Source organism: Sinohyriopsis cumingii, chromosome 3 (assembly GCF_028554795.1).
Source record: "Sinohyriopsis cumingii isolate HCF-2022 chromosome 3, ASM2855479v2, whole genome shotgun sequence".
NCBI classification, from domain to species: domain Eukaryota; kingdom Metazoa; phylum Mollusca; class Bivalvia; order Unionida; family Unionidae; genus Sinohyriopsis; species Sinohyriopsis cumingii.
Genome location: NC_142963.1, coordinates 149,869,689 through 149,896,273, shown reverse-complemented (window position 1 = coordinate 149,896,273; position 26,585 = coordinate 149,869,689). Strand labels below are relative to the sequence as shown.

Below are 26,585 nucleotides of genomic sequence, written 5' to 3'. Positions count from 1 at the left end.
GTCAACCATGATTTTTAGCCAAATATCAATTACCTTCCATAGCTCACTAGAAATCTCCAGTCTCAGTCGAATCTGTGCTGCAGATGATACAGATAGGCTTTTATGTTTCACGAGGGCACCCCGTTTCTATCTTAAGGCATCCAAAGAAGAAAAAAAGGGTAGGAAGCATCATTTCCTCCCTCTCATGGGCTCCATAGACAGTTCAGCTGCCACTGTTTCATGATGGATTGTCACCAAAATCAAAAGAGTGTACCAGTCTCATACTAATCAAGAACTTTCCTTTATGAAACGTAAAGCCCATGAGGTTCGAGCTGTTGCTACCTCATGGGCTTACCTTAATCACTCTTCCTTGGAGGACATGATGAAGGCAGCATTTTGGCGTTTCCATACTACCTTTTCCTCCTTTTATCTCCACTCATTATCACAACAAAGCGTAGGAATCTTTTCTCTGGGTCCTGTCATTATGGCACAACATGTGGCCATGAGAAAAACCAACCTTCCATAACATGGACCTCTCCACCAAAGGTGTTTTCTATTTTCTGTTTTTCGATCAGTTTAATGGAGCATTAGCCAACCCTCCTTCCTGATAAATTCAGCCATGGGGAAGCGATTGCTGCTATTAAAAAATAGAGTTTTGTTTAGGTAAAACTAATTTTAATTATGTAATACTTACCCATGGCTATTGTCAAATGCTCTCCTCCCACTCCGCTCTGATGTCCTGATGTAGCAGCAGTCTATCAAAAAGATGAGCTAGCTATGCTTGTTTTGCATATAACATAGCAGGGACAAATGAGCTGCATGAGGAATTGCATCATACTGACAGTTCTTCACTCTAAGGGAGGATGTATGCACATCAAACGGACAGTATGTTTTTTTCATCACAAAAAAGAAAGCTTTTACAATATCCATGGTTAAGTATTGAATCATTAAAATAAGTTTTACTTCCCAAAAAACTATATTTTTGACCCAGTTTTGAACAAACTTGGAATACATTTTTATATCATCAAGATTCACTTAGATATGTTTGGAGCTCTCCACCGACGTTTATTCTACAGTATCTCCCAATATTGTCACAACGTGTAAAGCTCACACAAGATTAAAATTCAAGAACTGACTTAACTAGCAAAGTTAATCAGTAATGGAGACCCTCAACATATATGGTCAAGGTCATGAAAATAATGATGTTCTAGGCAAGTTTTAACTGCCACTTCCCTCACACAAGATGTGTTTAAATCTAATCATTTTATCTACATATGCATAAAAACATTTGTCTACATTGATTTTTATATAATCATGCTAATGAGATATTCTGGGACAAATGGATAGATTAGGAACGTATGAAGATGCCCAAATCTTGGTGGCACTTTTATTGGCGTCATTGCAAGCCATGAGCAAATAATTGCTACATTCTATTTATTTCTCATGATTTTCACACATGGCGTGTGATATTGTTGCATTGGGACTAAATGAACATCACGAACATGAAGTATAACATAATCTAGTGAGTTGTAAATATAAGAAAAACACTGACAAATGTATTTTAAATACAACTTGGGATTTTTAATTCACAGACAATAGCAAGTTATGTATACAAGCACATTTTCCGGGTGATGATAATACAAAGTGACGAAATTCAGCAAACACTTCAGTCACATGTCATGTACATAATAAAGATAACCGAAAACAATAACCGATTAAATCAACACAAGATACATTTGAGCTAATAAGAATAAAAAACCAGGTCCAATTAAGCTGGCTGACTCAACCTAAAAGTCAAATCCAAGGACAGTTGGCCAAGAAATTTAGCTTCACTTTCATAAACCTTCTCAACTTGAGTACATATTCAATACTATATTTTCTCTCTCTCTCTCTAAAATTTTGATTAAATCCAATTTGAGGTCAGTATTCTTAACAACAAACATTAAAATAACGTGCTAGTTTCAATACGTATTTTCAATAAAAGTACTGTAACATGCTTCTTTCAATATGTATTTTTTTAAAAAGTGTTCTAACATATATACTTGCTTATAAGTTCAGTCAAACTGCAAAGAACAAAATGATCTGCCATAGCATAATGTACTTACAAATCTGGGTCTATGTTGTTTGTTCTACTGATTACTCCTAGCAAACTACAATGATCCAGATTTGACAGTGCATTATGCAAAACCAGATCAGGGTCTGTGCAGTTTGCATTCAGACTCATAAGCGAGCATATCCAGTAATTTATAAATAATAAGCATGTAAAACAGACGTTTCAACTCGGACAACTTTTAGACATGTATGAAAGTGGAACCTAGGTTGGATGATGCATTCTGACATGAAAAGGTTTTATTTGTAATGGTAGTGTAACAGACTGGGGTGGGTGGGTAAGTGTATACTTGTATAACTGTAATAACAACTTCAAAAGTGCTTCAGCTTAGGACATTTTATTTATTTATTCAGGACTATGTGTATTTACTGAATGAACACAAGCAAAACAAAACCATGAATATGTAATTATATGTAGTGTATACTACTGTATTCTTTTGGACCACCCTAGTGGTTAAGGCATCAGCACCGGATGCGGGAGGTTGTAGGTTCAAACCCCAGCTGAGTCATACCAAAAGACTTCTAAAAATGGTACTAACTGCAGTCTCGTTAAGCGCTCAGCATTAAGAGGTTAGTGTTAGGATTGGTCAGTCTGGTGTCAGGATAATGTGACTTGGTGGGACATGATGCTACATATCTGTAGCATGATGCCCAGTGCTTACATCACTATAAACTGCCACACTGCAGACATCATAGCGATATGACTGAAAAAGTGTTAAAGCTACATTAAAAAATCTAAATCACACACACACACTTATATTCTGGCCTTCATAACCCCAGGCTATAATTTTAAAAAAAGAAAACAATGGCCTGCAATGTATGTATTTTTAAAGTAAAGATTAAATTCTTAATGTGGTGGGAGACTGCTGCCAATATTGCACAACAGTACTGTCGCATTATGTAAAGATCAATAGCAGTGAACTGAATTGATTGAACTGACTGGATTTGGATTTATCAGACTAAATTTTATCAACAATAAAGAAATTAAATTAAGATGGCCTCACTGGTCCTAACAGTTTTAAACCTAATTATCTTCTTAATGTGATTTAGTATCTGCAACTATGGAATGTTCACCACTATCTGTTGACCTTCAAAACTGACTCCTATTTATACTCTTTGAACATATTACCAACCAATTATTGATTGTCCTGCATGCCAAATGGGTCAGGTCATTTTAAACATATACTCTACAAAGTTAGACACAGTTGTGGTTGTCATACAAGGCTAGACACAACCGTGGGTTGTCATACAAGGTGTATACAACTGTGGGTTGACATACAATGTTAGGCAACTGTGGGTTGTCATACAAGGTTTGACACAGCTGTGGGTTATCATACAAGGTTAAACACAACTGTGGGCTGTCATACAAGGTTAGACATAACTGGGGGTTGTCATACAAGGTTAGACAAATACTGGACATATAAGCACTAGTCAGACAAGTACTGGGCATATAAGCACCAGTAAGACAAGTACTGGGCATACAAGTACTAGCCAGACTGGGCACATATATTTGAAGTTACTTGCTTTAAGTTTTAGCAGTATGTCATATGGTAAATTTTAGTATTTAATTATGTAAGGTCTGGTCTGGATTTCACTCAGTACTTAAACTTAAAGACTAGAACCAGTCCTCTCATCATATCACTACACATCATGTTAGATCTACTGTACAGGGTTTTGCCATCAAAGGTCTTGTTTCACAAAGATTCAACAATACCAAACCAGGTATGATCTATATTAATACACTTGCTTTGGACCATTCAGATCATAAGTTTGATCCCAAGTCACAAGAAAAGGTTAATGATGACTCATCCATGGTTAGTGGTTTTCTCAACACACTTAAGTCTCAGATATCTAGAAATCTCAATATCCATGCAGCAATTTGGAGGAACAGATTTCCTCTGTCTTGCTAGAATCAATGCACTTTTTATTTTTTTAATACAGAGAGTAACTCTTAATTTTGGAAAACAGTTTCTGTCTGCTTCAGTACTGCAAGGTAGGATTATGAAATCTACATGTATTTCACATAAATCAAACATCTGCATTAACATTAGAAACAGGGAAAGTAATTTAGTTTCTAGAGCTGATCAAAGTAGATATTGTATTTAAATTAGAAGAGGTTTCTTTCTGAACAAAAATATTTGAATAAATGTTCACAAGACCAAAAGGACACTGTGGAGCATTTCCATCCCTCAATATAGTATGAATATGGATGATACAAAGACATTTTATAATATAAATGCACAAACAGTAAAACATTTACTACATTTATTAATATTCCAGGTTTACAAAGTTTGCATTAAGTAGAACTGAATTCAACTGCACAACCATAAATACAATTTACATGCCTATATTAACAAATTGGGTCACTGTCCTACCTGAACATTCAAATGCAACATCATTTGTTATTGGTTCTCTGTCCTACCTGACCCTTTGAAAGTAACACCATTTATGATTGGATAAAACAAAATCTTGAACTCATTTTTAAATCTCCAGGCCAGGGTCATTCTAACCTTTCACCGGTTCCGTCACAAGTACTGGACACAAGTTTGTATAATCAAAGGAAAAAGGGAAAAATTTATAAAAATATATTTTTAAATACAAAATACAGACATCTTTTCAAAACCAACATTCTTGATAGACCAGTACTACTTCTCATTCCAAGCACAACTTTGCCATATACAGAATTTTTTCTCTCAATATTTTTATCTTTTTTTTATGTGAATTTGATGGTTGCAACAAATCATTAACTTTAAAGACCAAATGAACAATATTCATTTTGTTCAAACAATAGGATCTCTTTCCCACTCAACAATATTCATTTTGTTCAAAACAACAGGATTTCTTTCCCACTCAATTTATTTCACTAAAAACACCACCAGAAAATGATATCCATGAAAACAAAATTAATTCATAGTAAATAAATGTACCAGATACACTAGCATACTAGTCAGATACAGGTGCAAACGTCATAGACCCTGATCTGCCATTGCATAATGCACCAGTAGATCAGAGTCTGTGTTGTCTGTATGGAACAATCATTAAAACAAACATAGACCCTTAACTGCCATTGCATAATGTACCAGCAGATCCGAGTCAATGTAGTTTGTTAGGAATAATTGTTAAAACAAGACAGACAAACAACAGTCCAATGGCAGATCAGGTTCTATGATGTTTGTATCTGGACCCAAGTTAAAGGTGAGTATATACTGTATAATTACAATGGGATTTAAACATGTTAAATAAGCACTTTGTTTAAAATGGAAACTCACTACATCAAAATTCAATGCAATTAGGTTGCACTAAACATTATTATTATAAAGTATATTAGATTAACTTAACGCTAAGAATATAGATTTTACTGATAATGAGTTTGATTACCAAAATAAGCTAAATGTATGCACAAATAAAAAACATTTAATGTGGTTGAGATAGAGTTGGGAAAAAAGAATGACTTAAGTAAGAATTCAGATGGTGACATCAGAGTACTAATAGGCTATTATCAGGTAACATCAGAGTTCTAATTGACTTTATCATGTGACATCTGAACCCTTTACAGGCTTTTAACCTGTGTCAGTATAGTCTTAATAGGCTTTTATCACATGACAGTACAGTCCTAATAGGCTTTTTAGCATGCGGTGGTATAGTCCTAATAGGCTTTTATCATGTGGCAGTATAGTCTTAATAGGCTTTTATCACATGACAGTTTAGAGTCCCAATAGACTTTTTATCATGTGGCAGTATAGTCTTAATAGGCTTTTATCACATGATAGTAGAGTCCTAATAGGCTTTTATCATGTGGCAGTATAGTCTTAATAGGCTTTTATCATGTGGCAGTATAGTCCTATTAGGCTTTTATCATGTAAATGTAGAGTCCTAATAGGCTTTTATTGAAAGAGAGAAGAATCCTAACAGATTTTTATCATGTGACAGTAGAACCCTAATAGGTTCTGTCACAAAATGTAATACCAATACTGTCCCATATTTTCCAAGTAAAGGAAAAATATAAACTTTACAAACAAAAATGTATGTTTTTCAAAATAACAGCTAATCCCTTTAGTCATCACAAATCTTGTCTTTTTCTTCACACGGCAAATTATTAGTATAACCAAACAGTTTATCCAAGCTCCTAGTAGACCAAAAACATTCCAATAAATAATGCCTCCTAACATACAAATTTGCAGTTTGGAGAACAGGTAGTTTGGATAAATTTAATTAATGAGGTGTGGATATAGAAAATTCAATATATGTGCTCATTCTAATTAAATTTATGAATGAAACAAGTCAAATTTCTTTTTCATTCATGCCTTGAGAAGCAAAATATTAGATTATTTTAAAAGTTTCATAAATTTAATTCAAAATGAGCTTTTAAGAGTGCTCATTAATGACAGAATAAAAAAAATACATAATTTGATTTGATAGAACTACATAACATTTTAAAAATATTTGATGCACCGGTTTTTACTCCTCTGTCTTACATGACACCATGATGTCATTTGTGAGGTTTATTATATGTATTACATAACTTATGGGTACATTAACCTTAGTAACACGGTAATCACGAGACAGTAACAAGTTTATACTGTATATCCATTGAAGAATATGATAAAATGAGACAATATAAACAATCATACAATAAACATATAGATATCCCTGCTCAAAACTAAATACACAAGATTTTTTAAGCGATGAGGGACTAAAATTTATAAATTGTAAAATGTATCCATATACAAAAATAACACAATTAAATCATGAATTCTTTAACATTTAAAAAAAATATTTGATTAAATGTCAGTTTGATTAACATTAATGCACATTAACGACTCAAAGCATCACTCACTATCAATCTCTTTATGTTTGGCATTTCAATGTTATTTCAGCATGGCAAATATGCATTTTTCACCATACACATTTACATCCTCTTGCATTTGAAATAAGAGTAAAGGTGATCTGACCCCATTATATGGGGTGAAACGGTTAATTGATATATTTTTAGATACTGATATTCAAATAGCGACACAAACAATACTCTAAGTTACTTTAATTTTCAGAAGTCATGAATACTTATTAGTTATTTGCCTCTTTCATCTTTAAATTTAGAATTCATCTGAGACAAAGCAAGCAGGCAGACACATTTATTTATGTCTGGACAGCAGAAGCAGGCAGATACATTTATGTCTGGACAGCTGTAGCAGGCAGTCATATTTATTTATGTCTGGACAGCTGTAGCAGGCAGTCATATATATTTATATCTGGACAGCTGTAGCAGGCAGATACATTTATTTATTATGTCTGGACAGCTGTAGCAGGCAGACAAAGTTAATTATGTCTGGACAGCTGTAGCAGGCAGTCATATTTATTTATATCTGGACAGCTGTAGCATGCAGATACATTTATTTATGTTTGGACAGCAGAAGTAGGCAGACACGTTTATTTATGTCCGGACAGCTGTAGCAGGCAGACACATTTATATCTGAATGGGTATAGCAGGCACAGACATTTGTCTGGACAAACATAGCAGGGAGATATATTTATTTAAATCTGTAACAAAGAAAAACTATTGACAATACCCATTCACCTGTTATAAATTAAAAACACAAAGTGACAAGGTATGAAATATGTCCTCATCCGCCAATTCCATGCTGATTATTTTATCTCATCATTAGGCTCAGTCAGTATAAAGAAGACATTCCAGACTGATATATGATTTATGTACTTAATAACCATTTTCATACAAAGTTCTGCTGTTGTTTATATTGAATATGAGGGCTACACTTCCACTGTCAAGCAGTGAAATATGCTGTATTCAATTCTCATTAATGTTTGTTCAGAGTAAAAGAGTAACCACCAATCAGAACCAACTGCAGCTTATTTACTGCATGACACACCTGAAGTATCGGCATCCAAACTCAATAGATACAAAACAATAGAGATAAGATTTTCCTTGAGGAAACTGTACTACATCTTCCATTTTGAGGATAACACTATAATGCCCTCTAAATTTAAGACATGAAATTAGTAATAAAATGTTTTAAATGCATTCATGCAGTGCAAAACAATGGGCTTGTGACCAAGATGAGTCATGCATCTGATCAAATGGAGCCACCTGAAGTGGCCCAAAAGGTTGAATAAAAATCACCAACTTCAAACACGTTGGTGTTGTTGTTGTTGTTGTTGTAGGGCCAGTATTAATGGTGAAGAAAGAACCCAGGAAAACCCCGGAAAGAACCACCAACCCACAAGAAGCTACTGACAAGTTTTCCCACATACCTACATAGACCGAATCCGAGACTCCAACCCACGCAGACAGGTGAGATGGCAGTGATCCGTAACAGTGAGCACTTTAGACCACTTAGCTACTCGGGGCCCGCTTCAAACAGGTAGTCTGTTTGGAAGTAATTTTATCATCTTGTCAAGGATGTGAGTAGCATATGAACAGATGACAAGCTGGTGTCTTTAATATGCATACAAAATACAACCAGTATGTCAGCACGTATAAACAACACCACCCTGCCAATGACAGAACTTCTAATGATGAAAAGACCATCAAATTGTATGTGTATTGAAAATGTATTGTATTACAGACGGTCTATCATGAATTGTATCAATATGCAGCACAGGTGTATCATTTCACCCCTATCCATTACTGACAAATATCATGAACTCACCATGAAAACATTGTTCATCTCAAGGCAAAGAATGATTCAAATAAGGTTCATATTGTAAATATATTTAGTCATAATGTAAACAATAAAGTGCAATAACTCATCGATTTGTGACAAAGAAGGTAGACGGTACAGTAAAGTGTACAAATATGGAATGAAAACATGAAATAGCAAATCATATTAATTTTTACAGTGAAGAAATATCTTGAGAAAGTTTAAAAACACAAAATATCTTACAGACTGGACATTCCGTAACTTTAAATTTGTCCTGAATTATTTTACCAAATTTTAAAGACGAGCATATATACTCGATTATAAGTGAGTAGAGTCCAACTGCAAACAGTACTGACCCTGATCTGCTGTTGCATAATGTGCTGAGAGAGATCAGGGTCTTTGTTGCTTGTTGTACTGAATACTCCTAACAAAACGTCCAAATCTTCCAGTGCATTATGTGACAACAGATCTAGATATGTACAGTCTACAGCCTGACTCCTCTAATAGGCAAATACATATGGTACCCTTCTTTTAGTATCATAGACAGAAGACGTATATCCTTCATCTGCATAAACGTAGCATAGCAACAGCGTGTTTATAAGCTTGCACTGGAAACTCTTATTGTAACTAATCTTTTTATATAAAAATATTTATTTGCAAGCAAATGTAAGAAATTTATTAGACTGTCCTGTTATAGGGTTCTGTTTTTTGTTGAGTATGTTTTTAAAAAATCAAACGTCCATAAAAGTAGTTTCATATGATCTAAATCACTGCTTCATGAAATTTCTGAGACAACAGTATCACCAATATATTCAACAGAAATTAGTCATGAGATGAGATCGCTACAAATGATTTAGTACAGCTAAATTAACTCTACACTGTGCTATATTGCAGACTTGCCAACCCTCAGTACAGCAGTCAAGTTAGACCATTTTTTAGTAAGGTGTAACAAAATATCATGTGCTGATAATGACGATTTCGAAAACATGCATCTGAAAAATTTAAACATGCTGATGTGGCTAAAATTTGTAAAGTATACTTAGACCACCTCAGTTTACTGAAATACCAAACCATATGGAAGTCAATGACTCCTTCACAGGCAATCATCTCTCCAGCCAAGATCAATAATCAAACCAACTATTTATGTAATTTAAATGTGTAACAAATGTAATTTAAATGTGTGTAATACATGTAATTTAAATGTCCAAAAACTTTAAATATCCAATAAGTGCTTTCTGCTTTCTTCCCAAGCACAGCCAAGAATCTTAATATCTAAACATTTTAAGAGGCCTATCACCTTCGATGTTTCTTTTTTCATGGATGACATTTCTAGAATAATGCTACAAAATACAAGCAACAGCTTGATTATGCAGGTGCTTTACATGAAACATACTGGCAGATTAAAGCATCTCATGTACACGTGTATAGTTAGTCTTGTTCTCATACCAAAGCCCCTGAATCTAATATTAAAACCTGGATCAAAACATCTAGTCAAGTTGATATCCAGATTTTACCACAAAAATCATATATTTTGCTACTATTCCACAAGTCCATCATTTTAGGGTCATTTTAATATGATTCAAGGTCAAATTGTAAGGTCATCTTTCCTTTTATATGAATCACTGTTTTGTGATTTGAAATCACAAAATTCTTTTATGATCAACACATTGAAGAAGTACCAGTCTATTTTTACTCTGCATCCCCAGTTTCAAATTTATAGCTTTATATTTTTGAAACGTATACCTGACTCAGCAGCTACATCTAGTCTGTTGAGTCAATGCATTGTTATTGGCTCCAAGGCTAATTCTTTCTCCTTGTGGCATTGAAGAACCATATGAGTCGGAAAAAGCATCCATAACAGCATGCTTCGTCATCATTTCTTCTACAAGAAATCTGAAAGTAGTAAAAAAGACAGATCTACCATAGTTATCACAACAAATCCCAATACTATTTATGCTGAACCATATTATATAGTGTTATCTAGGCCCAACCATACATATAGATTTATCTAGGCCCAACTATATATATATATATATATATATATATATATATATATATATATATATATATATATATATATATATAAAATCTTTGCTCACACAAACCATGTAAATTATAGACCAAAAAACCCACCTTTTTTAAAATCTAAACTTTCAGTTTGTATGTTTCCAAAAAGTTAATAGCAAAAGAAATTTGCTTTAATTGGAAGTTGTTCTTTTTAAGAACTGGAGATTGTCACATTTTCACTCTAAAAGGTACCAGGTTATGCTGGTGCTGAAATATTTTTATTGCAATTCATTTTAGGAATAGAAATACAGTTTCCAAAGCGATGTGTTCCTTTTTTGGGGATTTGTAAGAATATCTGGCATATCATAAGATCACATTTTTTTTTAAAACAGGTTTTTTTTGGTGGATTTTTATGCATGTAGATTTTACAAGTGCTACATTCAGGAGGAAAAGTGCTACAGAGTACCCATTATTAGTGAGACGGACACCCTATTCTTCTGAGGCACTATCAACATGTACAAATAATTGGACTGAGTTGTGAAAGTACTGATCTCTTAATGTTTTAAATCATATTTCTTCATCAATAAATACACAAAACCTGACAAAAGAAAATAACTATTTAAGTCAAAAACTGTTTTTATCACACTTCAGGAAGGTAAAATTTGATAAAAATAAGATCACCATGTATTGAGGCAGTCAAAGTCCTCTTTACTTTCCTAGGTTAGCAAACTTTTCAGTGAGTGACACCAACTTAATACAGCTTTACAAACTTTAGTTTATGCATTCCTCAAGCAGAACTCTTTACCCGTTACAACAATGCTGGGGTTAATATTTTACTTGCATAACTGGAAACCAATTAACCACATTTTGAACATAATAAAATATGTTATGTAATGTGTCCAAATGTAAAGAAAGCCTAAATATACTTAGTAAAGTTCCTCCATTAAACTCTCCATGTAACCATTGCATCAGGATTGTATATTGCAGTAATGTACAGTAATCCCCCTCTTGAACGGCCCCCCTGACCAGCAGCCACCTGCTCCTTACAGCCAGAATCCATTGGCACCGACGAGTTTGTGTTCAAAAGTACCACTTGCGAAAGACCACCCGGCTAACGCGACCAGCGGCCAGCATATTAGTGCAATAATATAAAATTTACCCCTCACAAGCGGCCGCATTTTATTTGAATATGTATCCAGAACCAGTATTTTATTCATAACGTGTGTTAAGTAATCCGATTTCTGTTTCCCCGATGTCAGGTTTTCGTTACTGAAAGAAGTGTTGAATAAAGTACATTTACCACTAAGGTTAATATTATATCATTTATGCCTCACGAGAAGCCAAATTTATTCCATAAAAAATGAGAAAGACTCAAATTTTAATCCATACAAAAGGGTACATACATGTAATCCAATTAGCCTTACTGCTGTGTTATCATAAGATGTCTGGTTTAGTCACTGATAATTGTTAAGATTACAATTATTGAACAGTTGTAACAGCTGAGAAATGGCAGTATCGATGTACAATACCCAAGTCAACAGGAAAATGGTTTGATAGCCTTTATGGCTTCCCTTAGTAAGATGTTGAGCTTGTTCACTTTGATAATCAGTGGCTATTACTACTGACAATAATTGTAAAAATTACGAATCCTAACAGCTGCGAGGTCAAATCTGCGTGATGTTAATGGTAGATATCGAAGTCGTTTTGGCTTCTCTCACTGTGGGGTCACATCAAGGATCCTTGCAGAAAACTAATGTCAGGAAGACTCAGATAAACAATATCGTGAAAGATAATGAAACAATTCTGCAGAAGTGGGAAGGTGAAATGGACGAAGAAAGGAAGATTGTTTGAGCCAGGAGATGTTTGTATCCTGATTTGAATGACAAGAAAAAGCAACAATTCTGTCAGTTGAATTGGGATATGATGACTTTACCACAAGTAAAGGATGGTTGCACAGATTTCAAGTGCGACCCAATATTAAGTGTTCTGCCCTTAGTGGAGAATCAGCTGATGTTAATAATGAAGTTGTCGAAGATTGGAACAAAAGACTAAACGATATATGCAGGGGATATGACAGCAAGGATATTTTTAATGTGACAAGACTGGTTTGTTTTTTGACTGTTACCAACAAAGTGACAGATGATGTGATCTGTAACATAATTATAAAGACAGTTTTAAAACTATATCAATGGTTATTCATAGCATTCTTTTGAAAATGATGACACAGTTTGTTTTACATTTATTTCACATCATGCATGTGATTTTTTAATGAAAATATTAAATATTTGTGACTTTCTTCATATGTATTTGCTATTTGCATTTGTCATCCCCCTCTAGAAAGGCCACCCGCATTATAAGGCCACTTCCCTGCTGCATTAGGGGTGGCCTTATAAGAGGGGGACTACTGTATTGAGACAGAGCCAATGAAAAGAATATGAGTAATTGATTTTACTGACTGCTAATTTCAGCAACATGAGCCGTTTCAGATAAGGAGGCAGGATATGCCAATTACAACTCCTAGTTGTGTGATGCACTAGGTAAGCCATATTACATTCAATATAGTGATTAAAAAACTGAAATTCTATTTCAGAATTTAAGTGAAGTTTAATCTACTAAATAGCAGTGCACAATCTACGTTTTAATAAACAGGCAACAGAATTACACAACAATAAAAGAAAGGTCATATCAAGTTGTGAGTGGTTTCATAGTAATTCTCATGGTCTGCAGCCATGACAAAAATAGAAAATGTTAATTTATGAAGTAATACAACTATTAATTACCTTTTTCCATTGTTACCTATGAAGTGGATCGCATGGAACATGGGGATAACCAAATAAGAGTATAATTAATAGTGATATCATAATTGTTTTTATTACTGACCTGGAGTTAAAAACTTTTCAGTGTGTTGCCATTGTAAACTGTTTTAACCAATCAAATTTCATGATACGGACAGTGCCGGATGCAAATAAGATTACATATTTGCCACTTCCAATGCAAACACTGTACCCATTTATTTCTAGCAAAACTAGAACCACTTAAATGAAACACGACTTACACCACAGAGATCTAATTGACCCAAAACAGTGATTTAACAAACACATAACCAAAGTGTGATGAATGGAGTTGAATAATTATACAGGTAAACCTCATTATGACACTATTAAAACTGGCAAATTTCATCCTAAAACTATACCACTCCAGTGGCCTAAGTGGTAAGAGCATCCACCTCAGAAGCAGGTCATGGGTTTGAACCCTGACTGAATCATATAAAAATGGTACTAGCAAATGCCTCACTTGGCACTCTGCATTAAGAGGTGTGGGTTAGGACTGGTTGGCCTGGTGTCAGGATAATATGACTGGGTGGGACTTGATAACACGTCTGCTGCATGATGCCCCAGTGCTAGAAATTGCTATAAACTGTCACACTGCAGACATCATAGCAATATGTCTCAAATTGTTAAAGCTAAGTTAAAAATCCAAAAACACACACACATTGTATTACTAATACTACAGGTAAATCTCATTATAACACTATTACAGGTAAACCTCTTTATAATAATAATATTACAGTAAATCTTGTTATAACACTAATATTACAAGTAAATCCCATTCTAACACTAATATTACAGGTTAATCTTATTACATCACTATTACAGGTAAACCTCATTATAACACTAATACTACAGGTAAATCTCATTATAACACTATTACAGGTAAAACCTCATTATAATAATAATATTACAGTAAATCTTGTAATAACACTAATATTACAAGTAAATCCCATTCTAACACTAATATTACAGTAAATCTTATTATAACACTATTACAGGTAAACCTCATTATAACACTAATACTACAGGTAAATCTCATTATAGCACTATTACAGGTAAACCTCATTATAATGCATTTGTTGTGAACAAACTGGACAAAAAACAAAAAACAGACAAATTAAAAGTGATTTCCTATGTTAGGGACCCAAAGCAATGCAACTGAAAACCAAAGTAACACATGGTTGGATAGCAAAAGCACAACCTGTAAAAATCCAAACAGATCTAACGCATGTGAAACACTGATTATGACTGAAAATGTATGCTTAAACATCATAGGACATAGATATAACTGAACATCCATCTTGTTTTGCTATTAACTGAACATAACATGTCCATAAACATGTAGCAAGTTGACAGAATGTAGTTGGTGTAGTGATACTATGACATCCACAGTGTATTTCCTGTTTAGCATAAATAAGTTAAAATAGCATACATCTTCTGGAGACAAAAACATGTTACATTTGAACTAAAAACAAATTAACTTTATAAAGTTGTTACTTTTTCACCTCAATTTGATCAAGTTTAGACTTTTTCACACCATAAAGCACTGATAAAATTAATGGATAGCTGGCATAATTTTGTGGAGCATTAATTAAAGCTAACACTGAAGACTGGTCCCCTGCTTCAGTTAATCTAGATGCCATATGGGTTAAGGTAAAGAAGGGGCAGGAAAACAATCCAAGCTTATCTTAAGCATTGCATAATGGAAGATCATTTGTGGAAGATAATTTAGTGCTCATTGCTATATCAAGTTCAAAGGTAATAAAAGATCATCTTGTATTGTTTTTTTTCCTTCGGTTTGGCACAATTTTTATATGCAGGATCTGAGCCATTATTTCTTGAAAGTTACAGTGCCAATTTTACTACCTGCCAATATCCAAAACAATGGTTAATTAAAACCTTTTCAAATTCATTGAAAATTTGACACTGCTTTGTGAATACTTATAGTATTACTGAGACTTTGAGTAGTTTTACAATCAACGTATGTAATACAAAAGTTGGGAGTTATGTTCAAAATATGTCTTGTAATCATGAGAGATTTATAGGTTACTGCATTTGTATGGGAAAATATGAACGAGTTTTCAGAATGAATACTGCATGAACCTGTGAGTGCAGTATATCCTTCTGGCAAAACGAGTTCATATTTTCCCATACAAATGAAGTAACCTTTTTATTATATGCTCAGTTTTTTTATTCTACCTAAGGTTTAATTATATAAACAAAATACACTACAAGAAACAACGTAAATGAATGAATGCTGTATTCCAAACTAAATACACAAGTGCAGATTTGACATTACAAAATGACATCATTATTAATGCACACATAGCTCCACCCAGATAAATTTGAACTTAGTCGCGCGGTCGACATAACTTTCGAAAGAAAATGGCGTGTCGTGTTAAAATTTAAATTTGCAGTCATATTGTGAATGAATGCACATTGCAACGACTTTTCCATCTGATCTGGAGTGAATATATTTTGGTATTTTGTTTCGATTCGACGAAAGTTTGTGATTTTGGACTGGATTCATCTGTGCAAATTATACATGAAATACATCGGATTGAAGTGGTGCGGGAGAAGCATGTTTACGTCTGCAAATGTGTTTCTGTTTCTGTCACTGAATGTTTGAAATCATAACGTGGGAAAAATATGAAGTCTTTCAATTGCAATTTTCAAAAAAACGCTATGGAATTTAATGTGTATTTCATTTTGATTGCAGTAAGGAGGATGCAACTGCACTTATCATCGAAATTACAGCATACTTTCGAAATGTGTAATCCAAATTGAAAACATATGACATGGCTCATGTAATTCGGATTTGCAGAATTAAGAAAAAACATTTTGAGGAAATTCAGGATGCAAAACTGTAAGTATATTTTATTTTGCCATTCTTATCTTGTCACTTGTATGTTATTTGTAAGGACATAATCGTCCGTCTTTTATATAATGTAGCTAGCCTAAATCTGTAACATTGTATCAACGCAAAATGTCAAGACAGCTGGGGTTTTTTGCAGTCCACGAAACATGTTTTAGTTCATTCAGAAACAAATTTAAACAACCACGACGTAAAGAACCTCTTACGCGAGTGTACATGATTTGTTTACAAATCAAAAGTGCTAGCGTCTGAGTCCATTGTTTATTTACAAAAGAAAGTAGTTCCTTTATTCACGTGAATGCCATATGTGTATTGTCGCGTGCGTTCAGTATTGGGGAATATTGAACGATTCTCACAATGCAAAGTTAACGGGGAAAAAAATGAGCATATAATAATTCTTTGTATATGCTGCTAGAAATGAATGAATCAGTGTATTATTAAACTAATTTGTCAGACTTCATATAAAATGAATACAAGTTTGAGACTCTTTTTATCAATAACATAGGGACCTGGCATTACTGAGTGATTATGCTGTGTGGCATAGCAAGGTGTTACACCATAGTGTGACATGCATTTTGTTACATAACATCATTCTGCATAAATGTTCTATCAAATGGACACTCATGAAAGATCATCTATACCTCATAGACTCTTCGATCATCAGATTCTCTTTCACAGATGTTTCTGTCCAACCAACAAAATCATGTTCCTTGCACATGTCTTCTATTTCTCCCTGTTCTACATCACGATTGCTGAGATCACACTGAAATCAAAGAACACAGCTGCCAGAATTCTTATTTATATAAAAAATATTCAACAAACAGAAATTTTAATTTAAATATTGCAGATGAGAAAAAATATCATTAAGACAGAATAAGGAAGTAGGTCGCAAAAGTTTACTCATGAGCTGAACCAATCAAAGTTCACCAGCTTGAGAAACAAAATTTACCAGCTTGAGTGTACACGTGTCTTTAACCAGTACAAATTTCAGTTCATGGTTGATGAGTAATATTATAACTGGAAACAAAATGTTTATAGAAAATATATTAGTTTCATAAAATCACCACTAATCAACTGAATCTCAGATGTGCACACATACATGAATATCTCTCCAGTCTGTGAGACATGTAGTGCGCATGAAATCTATCAATGACAAATGTACTTGTGAATGAATATATAGATAAATCTACTGATCAAAAAATCAAGACTGAAGTTCAAGAAACTTCTACAAAGCAATTGTTTAAACCAGAAATTTGTTCACAGCCCCAAAACTATTACAAAAATATTACTTTTTTTCATCTGTTCAACTAGCTTTCATTATCTTGGAAATTATCATGGTAAAATGTTACCCACATTTTTATATCCTCATTCTCTAGAATCAAGCTTATAAACCAGGACAGTTGGCAGGTCTGCTAAACTGTGGGGTAGAAATTCATGCACTGTGGCAAATTGTGTGTGGTAGCCATTTGCATGTAGGGTATAGATTCTGTCTATCTTACCCAGGATTTATGGGAGAATTTCAACGAATATTTCACAAAAAATAACTTCTGATATATTTCTTGACCAATCTTTATGTATGCAGCTACAGCATGAAATCATTTGTAACAAATTCTGGCAATTAAGACTAGGTCTCAGTCCTCCAGCTGAGGTGGGAGGGCATAGTGGCGTGAGTGTTACAAGCTATAACAAGCATGAAAATTTTCCATGGCAAACCATAGGAATGCTTTATTACTGACTGTAAATAAATTCTTACAAGTTATACCAAGCACACTTCATGGTCCCCAGGAGACGAATATTGAATTATTTGAGTCTGGTACTCTTGGCTATATGCCACAGTGCCCTTACTCAGTGGCCTAGTACTGTCTTCCTAGCATCATACCCATGTCTACTAGCCCAGTACTCTGTCCCAATAGCTTCATACGAATCTACTAGTATGGTACTCTGCAGCATTAATCCCTGCCTACTAACATGGTATTCTGTCCCACTAGCATCATATCCCTGCCTACTAGCATGGTACTCTGTCCCAACAGCATCATACCCTTGTCTACTTGCATGGTACTCTGTCCTACAAACATCATACCAGTAACATGATACTCTGTCCCACTAGCATCATACCCCTGCTTACTTGCATGGTACTCTGTCCCACTAGCATCATACCCTTGCCTATGTGCATGGTACTCTAGCATGGTACTCTGTCCAACCAGCATCATACCCTTGCCTACTAGCATGATACTCTGTCCCACCAGCATCATACCCTTGCCTACTAGCTTGGTTCTGTCCCACTAGCATCATACCCCTGCCTACTAGCATGGTAATCTGTCCCACTAGCATCATACCCTTAGCATGGTACTCTGTTCCACCAGCATGGTACTCCAGCCCACTATACTATATTCACTAACCAACAATCTCTTCAACCTCTTCATTGGTCATTGGCTAATATATGCTGCGAGATTTGTGGCATTTGGTTTTTATACATATTTATTTGGCACTTTGTCAAATAACATCAAGGCGGCAGCTTCGTTAAACAAAATACTTTCTTTTTGTTCTGGTATCCTAAAAGCAGGCATTTGCTTTGAGATTCAGGGCTAAACAGCCCTGAAACTAAATGATGTGAACTATTCTGTATGTGGCCCCACGGACAATTTGATAGTGGATCATGGTAGCAGTCTTTGTGGTCTTGGAAGCCGTGGAAACTAAATAACACACAAAGGAACCAACTAACCATGGATTGGCGATAAAAGATTCTTGACTGTGCCAGTACCTTTGAAAAGAGAGCTACTGATAAGCCTCTGGTTATGCCCTTACTTTGTTTGCTAAAAGAAGACATGGCACAAATGATCCATCTTTCAATGTGCACTTTGTGTCCAGATCCTTTTTCCACTTCACTACATTCTGGAATGTTGTTCTCTGTGTCAGATCAAACATCACAATACATGCATGAGCATCTTTGTAGTATACTCGAGTCATGGAGGTGAATCGCTCTTGACCTGAAATGCCAATCATGCTTAGATGTTAAATAAATGTTATGCCATAAGACAGATACGAGTCTAATCAGAACTTAATTAAATATTTGTCAAGTACCTGTCACATCGACAAGTGGCTTTTGAAACTTGTTTGCTATGAACAAAATCATCATAGAGTATGTTCTTCTTCCAACATTGTCAATTAAAACAAACTTTAAAAAAAATTAATTGTAATTATCACTCTCTAACAATGTTTTCTAACCTGTTATTCAGCAGATGTTATTTATTGTGTTCTAACTGGTCATTCAACAGATATCATTTATTGTGTTCTTCAATAGGTATTATTTTTAAATGAGTTATATAGCCTAATACATTTTAAAAACATACATCCTAATTAATTTTGTGGGCTTAGGAAGTGTGAAACCATTGTTTTTCAGTGACAGCTCTATGACAGTTTTAAAAGCTACATGCCACTGGATAAAGCACCTCAGAAAATGAAATGTCCCTAAAGAACACTCAGAAAACCAACTGTCACTAGAGAAATACTCAGAAAATTCACTGTTCCTATCCTGGAAGCCTTGTGAATAGGCAAATGAAGGTATGTGCTGTTTAAATCCACAATGATGGTGGAGTCTCCCTCGTGGATAGAATTCAAATGCACTTTGGTGTTTCCAATGAGAACCAAGGAGCATGAACAAATTGACTGAGGACGCTGAGGTCGATACAAAGTGACATTTGCCTTGGAACCAAGAAAAGTCTGGAACAAATGATAGGACCCACTCAGTACTATATCCGCTTTGGTATGCGAGAACTGTGGCTTTCACTGGGTGCGGCTTCAATAGGATACCTGTATTGATGATGTGGTTGTGGGAGAGAGTGATATTGGTCTCCTGGGTGGCTTGTTTGCAGACTTCTTCAATCTGGCTGTTGAACAGAAGGGATCAAGGTTGTGCTCTTAGCTTGACCTTATGAAGGTCCTTCAGGAATGAGCAGGCAGAGAGTACCGAGTCGCTTTCCACCAATTGTAAATTTGTATCTTCAGTTAAGCATTGGCCAAAGTGTGTAGAGTGGCTCTGTATAGTACTCGGGTCACTCCTGATCTGAGGTACTTGAAGTGGGAGAAGATAAGCTATGTTTTGCCTGCTGGAAGACAGGCATAGAGACTAAAATTGAAAATTTAGCCATGGAAACGTTATTGCATACTAATTGCTGAGTATTATCGCAGGCCATCAGGTCCAAACATATTGAGTGTGGCACAGTCATCCCCAAAGCAGCGATATCACTGTCAACTGCTGGGCTTTCCAAATGAAAGACTGGTGTGTGGTAAAGGAAGAACTGCTGACAAGCTGATGATGATGGTGGGTCTGAATATCTGAACTCTCCAAACCTGTTGAAGTAATTGAAGTCAGACTCTTCTATTCTGTTGTAAGATCAATGGATGCTGGAGCTCTGGTCCAAGTTGTTGTTGGAGTGGGAGAAAGAGGAGGACAAAACTCGAGGGGTTAAAGGTGGAAAAGGTCCTTAATGAAGGCTTGGAAGGCTGAATCTACTCATGCCATCAAATAGAGTTGAACAAATGACAGCCCTGAAGTACAAGCAACATCTTTTTGGTTGCATGAGGTGAGGCTAAGGTCCCCTGTAAGGTTTGTGACTTAGCTGGTAAAGAGTGGCGAGGCATATCAATCATTAAACCCATAGAACACCCTGAATTGAAACTGTGGCACTGAGACAATCACTGAGAAAGAGTCTATTCTGGTGGAATATTGTGGAGAAATTGCAAAGCGACATCTGTTAAAGCAAGAGGAACTGTTCATGGCATTGTGCTGAATGAGTGTCTCAAGGTGGTATAAGGGTTAAACTGGTCCCTGCACATGTCTGCAAGAGTCCTGTTCAATGTACTGGAAGCCAAGCTGTTAGTAAGTGACATTATGTCGGAAGTGGGAGGTTGTGGGTTCGATCCCTAGCCGAGTCATACCAAAGACTTACAAAAATGGTACTAACAACTGCCTCGCTTGGCGCTCAGCATTAAGAGGTTAGTGTTAGGACTGGTCGGCCGGGTGTCAGGATAATGTGACTGGGTGGGACATCATGCAACATGTCTGCGGCATGATGCCCCATTGCTGGACATCACTATAAACTGCCACACTGCAGACATCATAGCGATATGACTGAAAAATTGTTAAAATACGTTAAAAATCCTAATCACACACACACACAGAGTAAGCGACATCTGTTAAAGCGTGAGGAACTATTCATGGCATTGTGCTGAATGACTGTCTCAAGGTGGTATGAGGTTTAGACTGATCCCTGCACATGTCTACAAGAGTCTGGTTTGATGTACTGGAAGCCAGGCTGTTAGTAAGTGAGCCCGTAATATTGATATTTGGGCCCTTCGTGATCCCTAGTATATGTCCTAGGCCAATTACAATGGAAACAGTCCATCCATGTTGGAAGGATAGTATATGTTATAGGACAGTTACAATGGAAACAGGCCATCCATGTTGGAATGATAGTATATGTCCTAGGCCAGTTACAATGGAAACAGGCCATCCATGTTGGAAGGATAGTATATGTCCTAGGCCAGTTACAATGGAAACAGGCCATCCATGTTGGAAGGATAGTATATGTCCTAGGCCAGTTACAATGGAAACAGTCCATCCATGTTGGAAGGATAGTATATGTCCTAGGCCAGTTACAATGGAAACCATTTCCATGCATGTTGGAAGGATAGTTAGGATCATCAGTTTGAGACAGTTTATGGAATGTAACCTGTCCGCCGTATGACTTCGGAGTAAGAGGGAACTTGGCTGTTTGTCAGCTCTGTCCCTTGCTTTTCTGCAATAGAAATCAAATCGAACCTCAAGAGGCAAGGTAGAGGGAGTTGCCAAAAATGCCGAGTCTTGTGGTGGTAACTTGGGTGCCGGAGCTGCTTCAGAGCAAGATTATGTCCAGCACTTCATGGCTGAAGGGTAAGTTGATTTATCTCTCTTGTTCTGTCTGCATCTTGAGCTATGTGTTTTTGAACTCTGCCCATAGTTCTAATCTGTAAGACAAATAAAGCAAAACATATAAAACTGTAGCTCGGCACCCATATTTCTGAACATAATATTGGTGCAGAGATAGATCTTAAGCTTGTGTTATTTTTTAATTTGCTAGTCTTGGGCCTGTGTCAAAAATAATTTTCAAATGGACTGTGCATTATGGTAAATCCACTTAAAGTTCATAAGTCTGGCAAAAACATTCACTTTGTTTTCTAGATACATATGTCGGTTTTAATTTCAATCCCATTTCTACACTGCTGACACAGGATCAAAGTCTTTTTTCTCAACACAAACAAGATTTATTCTCATAATTTCATCACAAGTATGCAGCTTTGTTTTAATCAATTCTGGTGTCCAAAGCCATGCTCACACTCCATCCTTGATAATGCACAGTGAATGCATTTCCATGTAAGATTGCCTAAAGTATCCACATACACTGAACTGTACGTGCTGGGAAGTCACTGATATATGACTTGATGTGACTGTAATTGCAAACTCCTGTAAAGAACTCACTGTAGAAGAGCCCAAAATTGATGCAATTATGAGGTGCACAGCTTCCAGCTATATAACAAAATTCATTTGCATGTTGCCCCATAGTAATATACAGCAAATCATGACTGCAAGGATGGCGACAGGTTCCCACTTTCATCACTATACTTATGTCATGACATGATGGGTAGTTTGTTTTCAAGCAGTGTAACTAGGGCTGATATTTATTTTTGTCCTATCTAAACACCCATTTAACCAGCTAACTGTGAGCAGTATAGCCTTCATGCAGTTCAGCTGTAACAATCTTAACTTTGCTGGCAACACATCTATTGACTGCCTGACAAAGAAACAATCCATAAACTGGACATATTGACCTTTTACTTTGTGAAGGTGTTTATTTGATACCTAATGTATAAACAAATCATAGGCAATTTGATATAACGATATGAGCTGTCATGTCCATCAATTACAAGGCAATTACCTCGTATACAGTTTTGCACACATTTAGATTTTTTTATTAATGTGACATGGTTAAATACCTGCAATGTCCCACAGCTGAAGTTTGATATTTTGATTGTCTGACCATTTAATCACTTTTAGGGCAAAGTCAACTGAAACAGAAACCATTAACACTTATTTAGACACTAATCATAATATTTAAATCATGTTATAAATAAAGAACACTCATGCAATCCTCATATCTTGTTTTATGTACATCCTCTAATCACGGTTCATGTATAACTGGATTCCTCTAACCATGCTTCAAGTACATCTTCAAATCATGCATTTAAATATATCTAATCATGCTTTAAATACATCCTCTAATCCATGCATTAAATATATCCTCTAATCATGCTTCAAGTACATCTTGAGCTCATGCATTCAGTAATCTTATAATCATGCTTTAAGTACATATTCTGATAATGCATTTAAATGTATCTAATCATGCTTTAAATACATCCTCTAATCATGCTTTAAGTATATCCTCTAATCATGCATGTAAATACATCCCTTAATCATGCATTAAATACATCCTCAAATCATGCATTAAATACATCCTCTAATCATGCATTAAATACATCTCCTAATCATGCTTTAAGTACAGCCTCTAATCATGCATGTAAATACATCCTCAAATCATGCATTAAATACATCCTCTAATCATGCATTAAATACATCTCCTAATCATGCTTCAAGTACATCCTCTAATCATGCATGTAAATACATCCTCTAATCATGCATGTAAATACATCCTCCAATCATGCATTCAATACATCCTCTACTCATGCATTAAGTACATCCTCTAATCCTGCATTAAGTATTTCCTCTAATCATGCATTAAGTATATCCTCTAATCCTGCATTAAATACATCCTCTAATCATGCATTAAGTACATCATCTAATCATGAATTAAGTACATCCTCTAATCATGCATTAAGTACATCCTCTAATCATGCATTAAGTATATCATCTAATCATGAATTAAGTATATCCTCTAATCATGCATTAAATACATCCTCTAATCATGAATTAAGTACATCCTCTAATCATGTATTAAGCATATCCTCTAATCATGCATTAAGTACATCCTCTAATCATGCATTAAATACATCCTCTAATCATGAATTAAGTACATCCTCTAATCATGAATTAAGTACATCCTCTAATCATGCATTAAGTATATCCTCTAATCATGCATTATGTATATCCTCTAATCATGCATTAAGTATATCCTCTAATCATGCATTAAGTATATCCTCTAATCATGCATGAAATACATCCTCTAATCCTGCATTAAATACATCCTCTAATCATGCATTAAGTATATCCTCTAATCATGCATTAAGTACATCCTCTAATCATGCATTAAATACATCATCTAATCATGTATTAAATACATCCTCTAATCATGCATTAAATATATCCTCTAATCATGCATTAAGTATATCCTCTAATCATGCATTAAGTATATCCTCTAATCATGCATTAAGTACATCATCTAATCATGCATTAAGTATATCCTCTAATCATGCATAAAGTACATCCTCTAATCATGCTTCAAGTATATCCTCTAATCATGCATTAAATATATCCTCTAATCATGCATTAAATACATCCTCTAATCATGAATTAAGTACATCTTCTAATCATGCATTAAGTATATCCTCTAATCATGCATTAAATATATCCTCTAATCATGCATTAAGCATATTCTCTAATCATGCATTAAGTATATCCTCTAATCATGCATTAAGTATATCCTCTAATCATGCATGAAATACATCCTCTAATCATGCATTAGGTATATCCTCTAATCCTGCATTAAATACATTCTCTAATCATGCATTAAGTATATCCTCTAATCCTGCATTAAGTACATCCTCGAATCATGCATTAAATACATCCTCTAATCATGAAATAAGTACATCCTCTAATCATGCATTAAGTATATTCTCTAATCATGCATTAAGTATATACTTTAATCATGCATTGAATACATCCTCTAATCATGCATTAAGTATATCCTCTAATCATGCATTAAATACATCCTCTAATCATGCATTAAGTACATCCTCTAATCATGCATTAAGTATATCCTCTAATCATGAATTAAGTATATCCTCTAATCATGCATTAAGTACATCCTCTAATCATGCACTAAATATATCCTCTAATCATGCATTAAATACATCCTCTAATCATCAATTAAGTACATCTTCTAATCATGCATTAAGTACACCCTCTAATCATACATTAAATATATATCCTCTAATCATGCATTAAGTACATCCTCTAATCATGCATTAAGTACATCCTCTAATCATACATCTGAGGTCTCAGAAATGCTGAATCACACATATCTGGATGCCAATTGTTTTATCTAGAACGCAGAAAATCACTGAGGTAGGTGTCCACCATTCGCATGTAATAGGTGTGTGGCAAAATTCAAAGACTTGTCAGTCCTGCTTAAGCCACCTGCTTTGTATGAAAATGTGTTGATCAATTAGATGTACTGTTATTTACAATGACAGAATTCAGTGGCTGAAAGACCCTTTGATGTACATGTTGCCATAATAAGAGTACATCAAAAGAACATGATGCAACAGCTTGGTGGCAAGTTCAAAGGCCTTGACTGGCAGCCAGGTGGGAGAATGTACTGATATTTACAGTGATTGAATTCAAAGGAAGAAAGACCTAGAGATATACGTGTGGTCACTTGTAGAAGTACATCAAATAAACAACTTCAACTTTCATTATTGTGTTCATTATCGAATGTAGCGGATAAAGCAGTGCCCATGAGTCTGGAATCAAGACATGTTCAGACTTAAACAAAATGCCATTCGCAAATTTGGATATTAAGTATTTTGGAGTTAAACAGCAAACTTACAAAGACTGTAATGAGAATCAGAAGAGTGCTAAAGTTGCTAAAATTGATAATTCGGATAGGACAGTAGCCAAGTGTAAGAAAGTGTGTGATGCCTAGCTTAGTGCTTGGAATAAGACATTCTTTGGTTTGACAAAATTCAGTTTCACTCTGATAGACAAACAAGTGCTATATGTCAGTGTTATAAAGAATGTAGAAATTAAACTCAATAGCAACCAACAGTACTTCTAATTTTCATAGTTTTTGGGAA

The 26,585-nt window shown here is 35.0% G+C and overlaps 1 protein-coding gene across 1 annotated transcript in view; it reads right to left on the bottom strand.

The window, feature by feature from the left end:
• Positions 1-1,538: 1,538 nt before the first annotated feature.
• LOC149804144 (ras-related protein Rab-29-like) overlaps positions 1,539-26,585 on the bottom strand; it is a 52,330-nt gene continuing 27,283 nt past the window's right edge. The window contains exons 3-6 of the mRNA XM_089954094.1: positions 23,490-23,561; positions 19,263-19,444; positions 17,099-17,220; positions 1,539-10,637 (exon numbers count right to left, since the gene is read on the bottom strand). Coding sequence (XP_089810220.1) covers positions 10,493-10,637; positions 17,099-17,220; positions 19,263-19,444; positions 23,490-23,561 — 521 coding nt within the window. The 3' untranslated portion in view covers positions 1,539-10,492. The remainder of the gene's footprint in view (positions 10,638-17,098; positions 17,221-19,262; positions 19,445-23,489; positions 23,562-26,585) is intronic.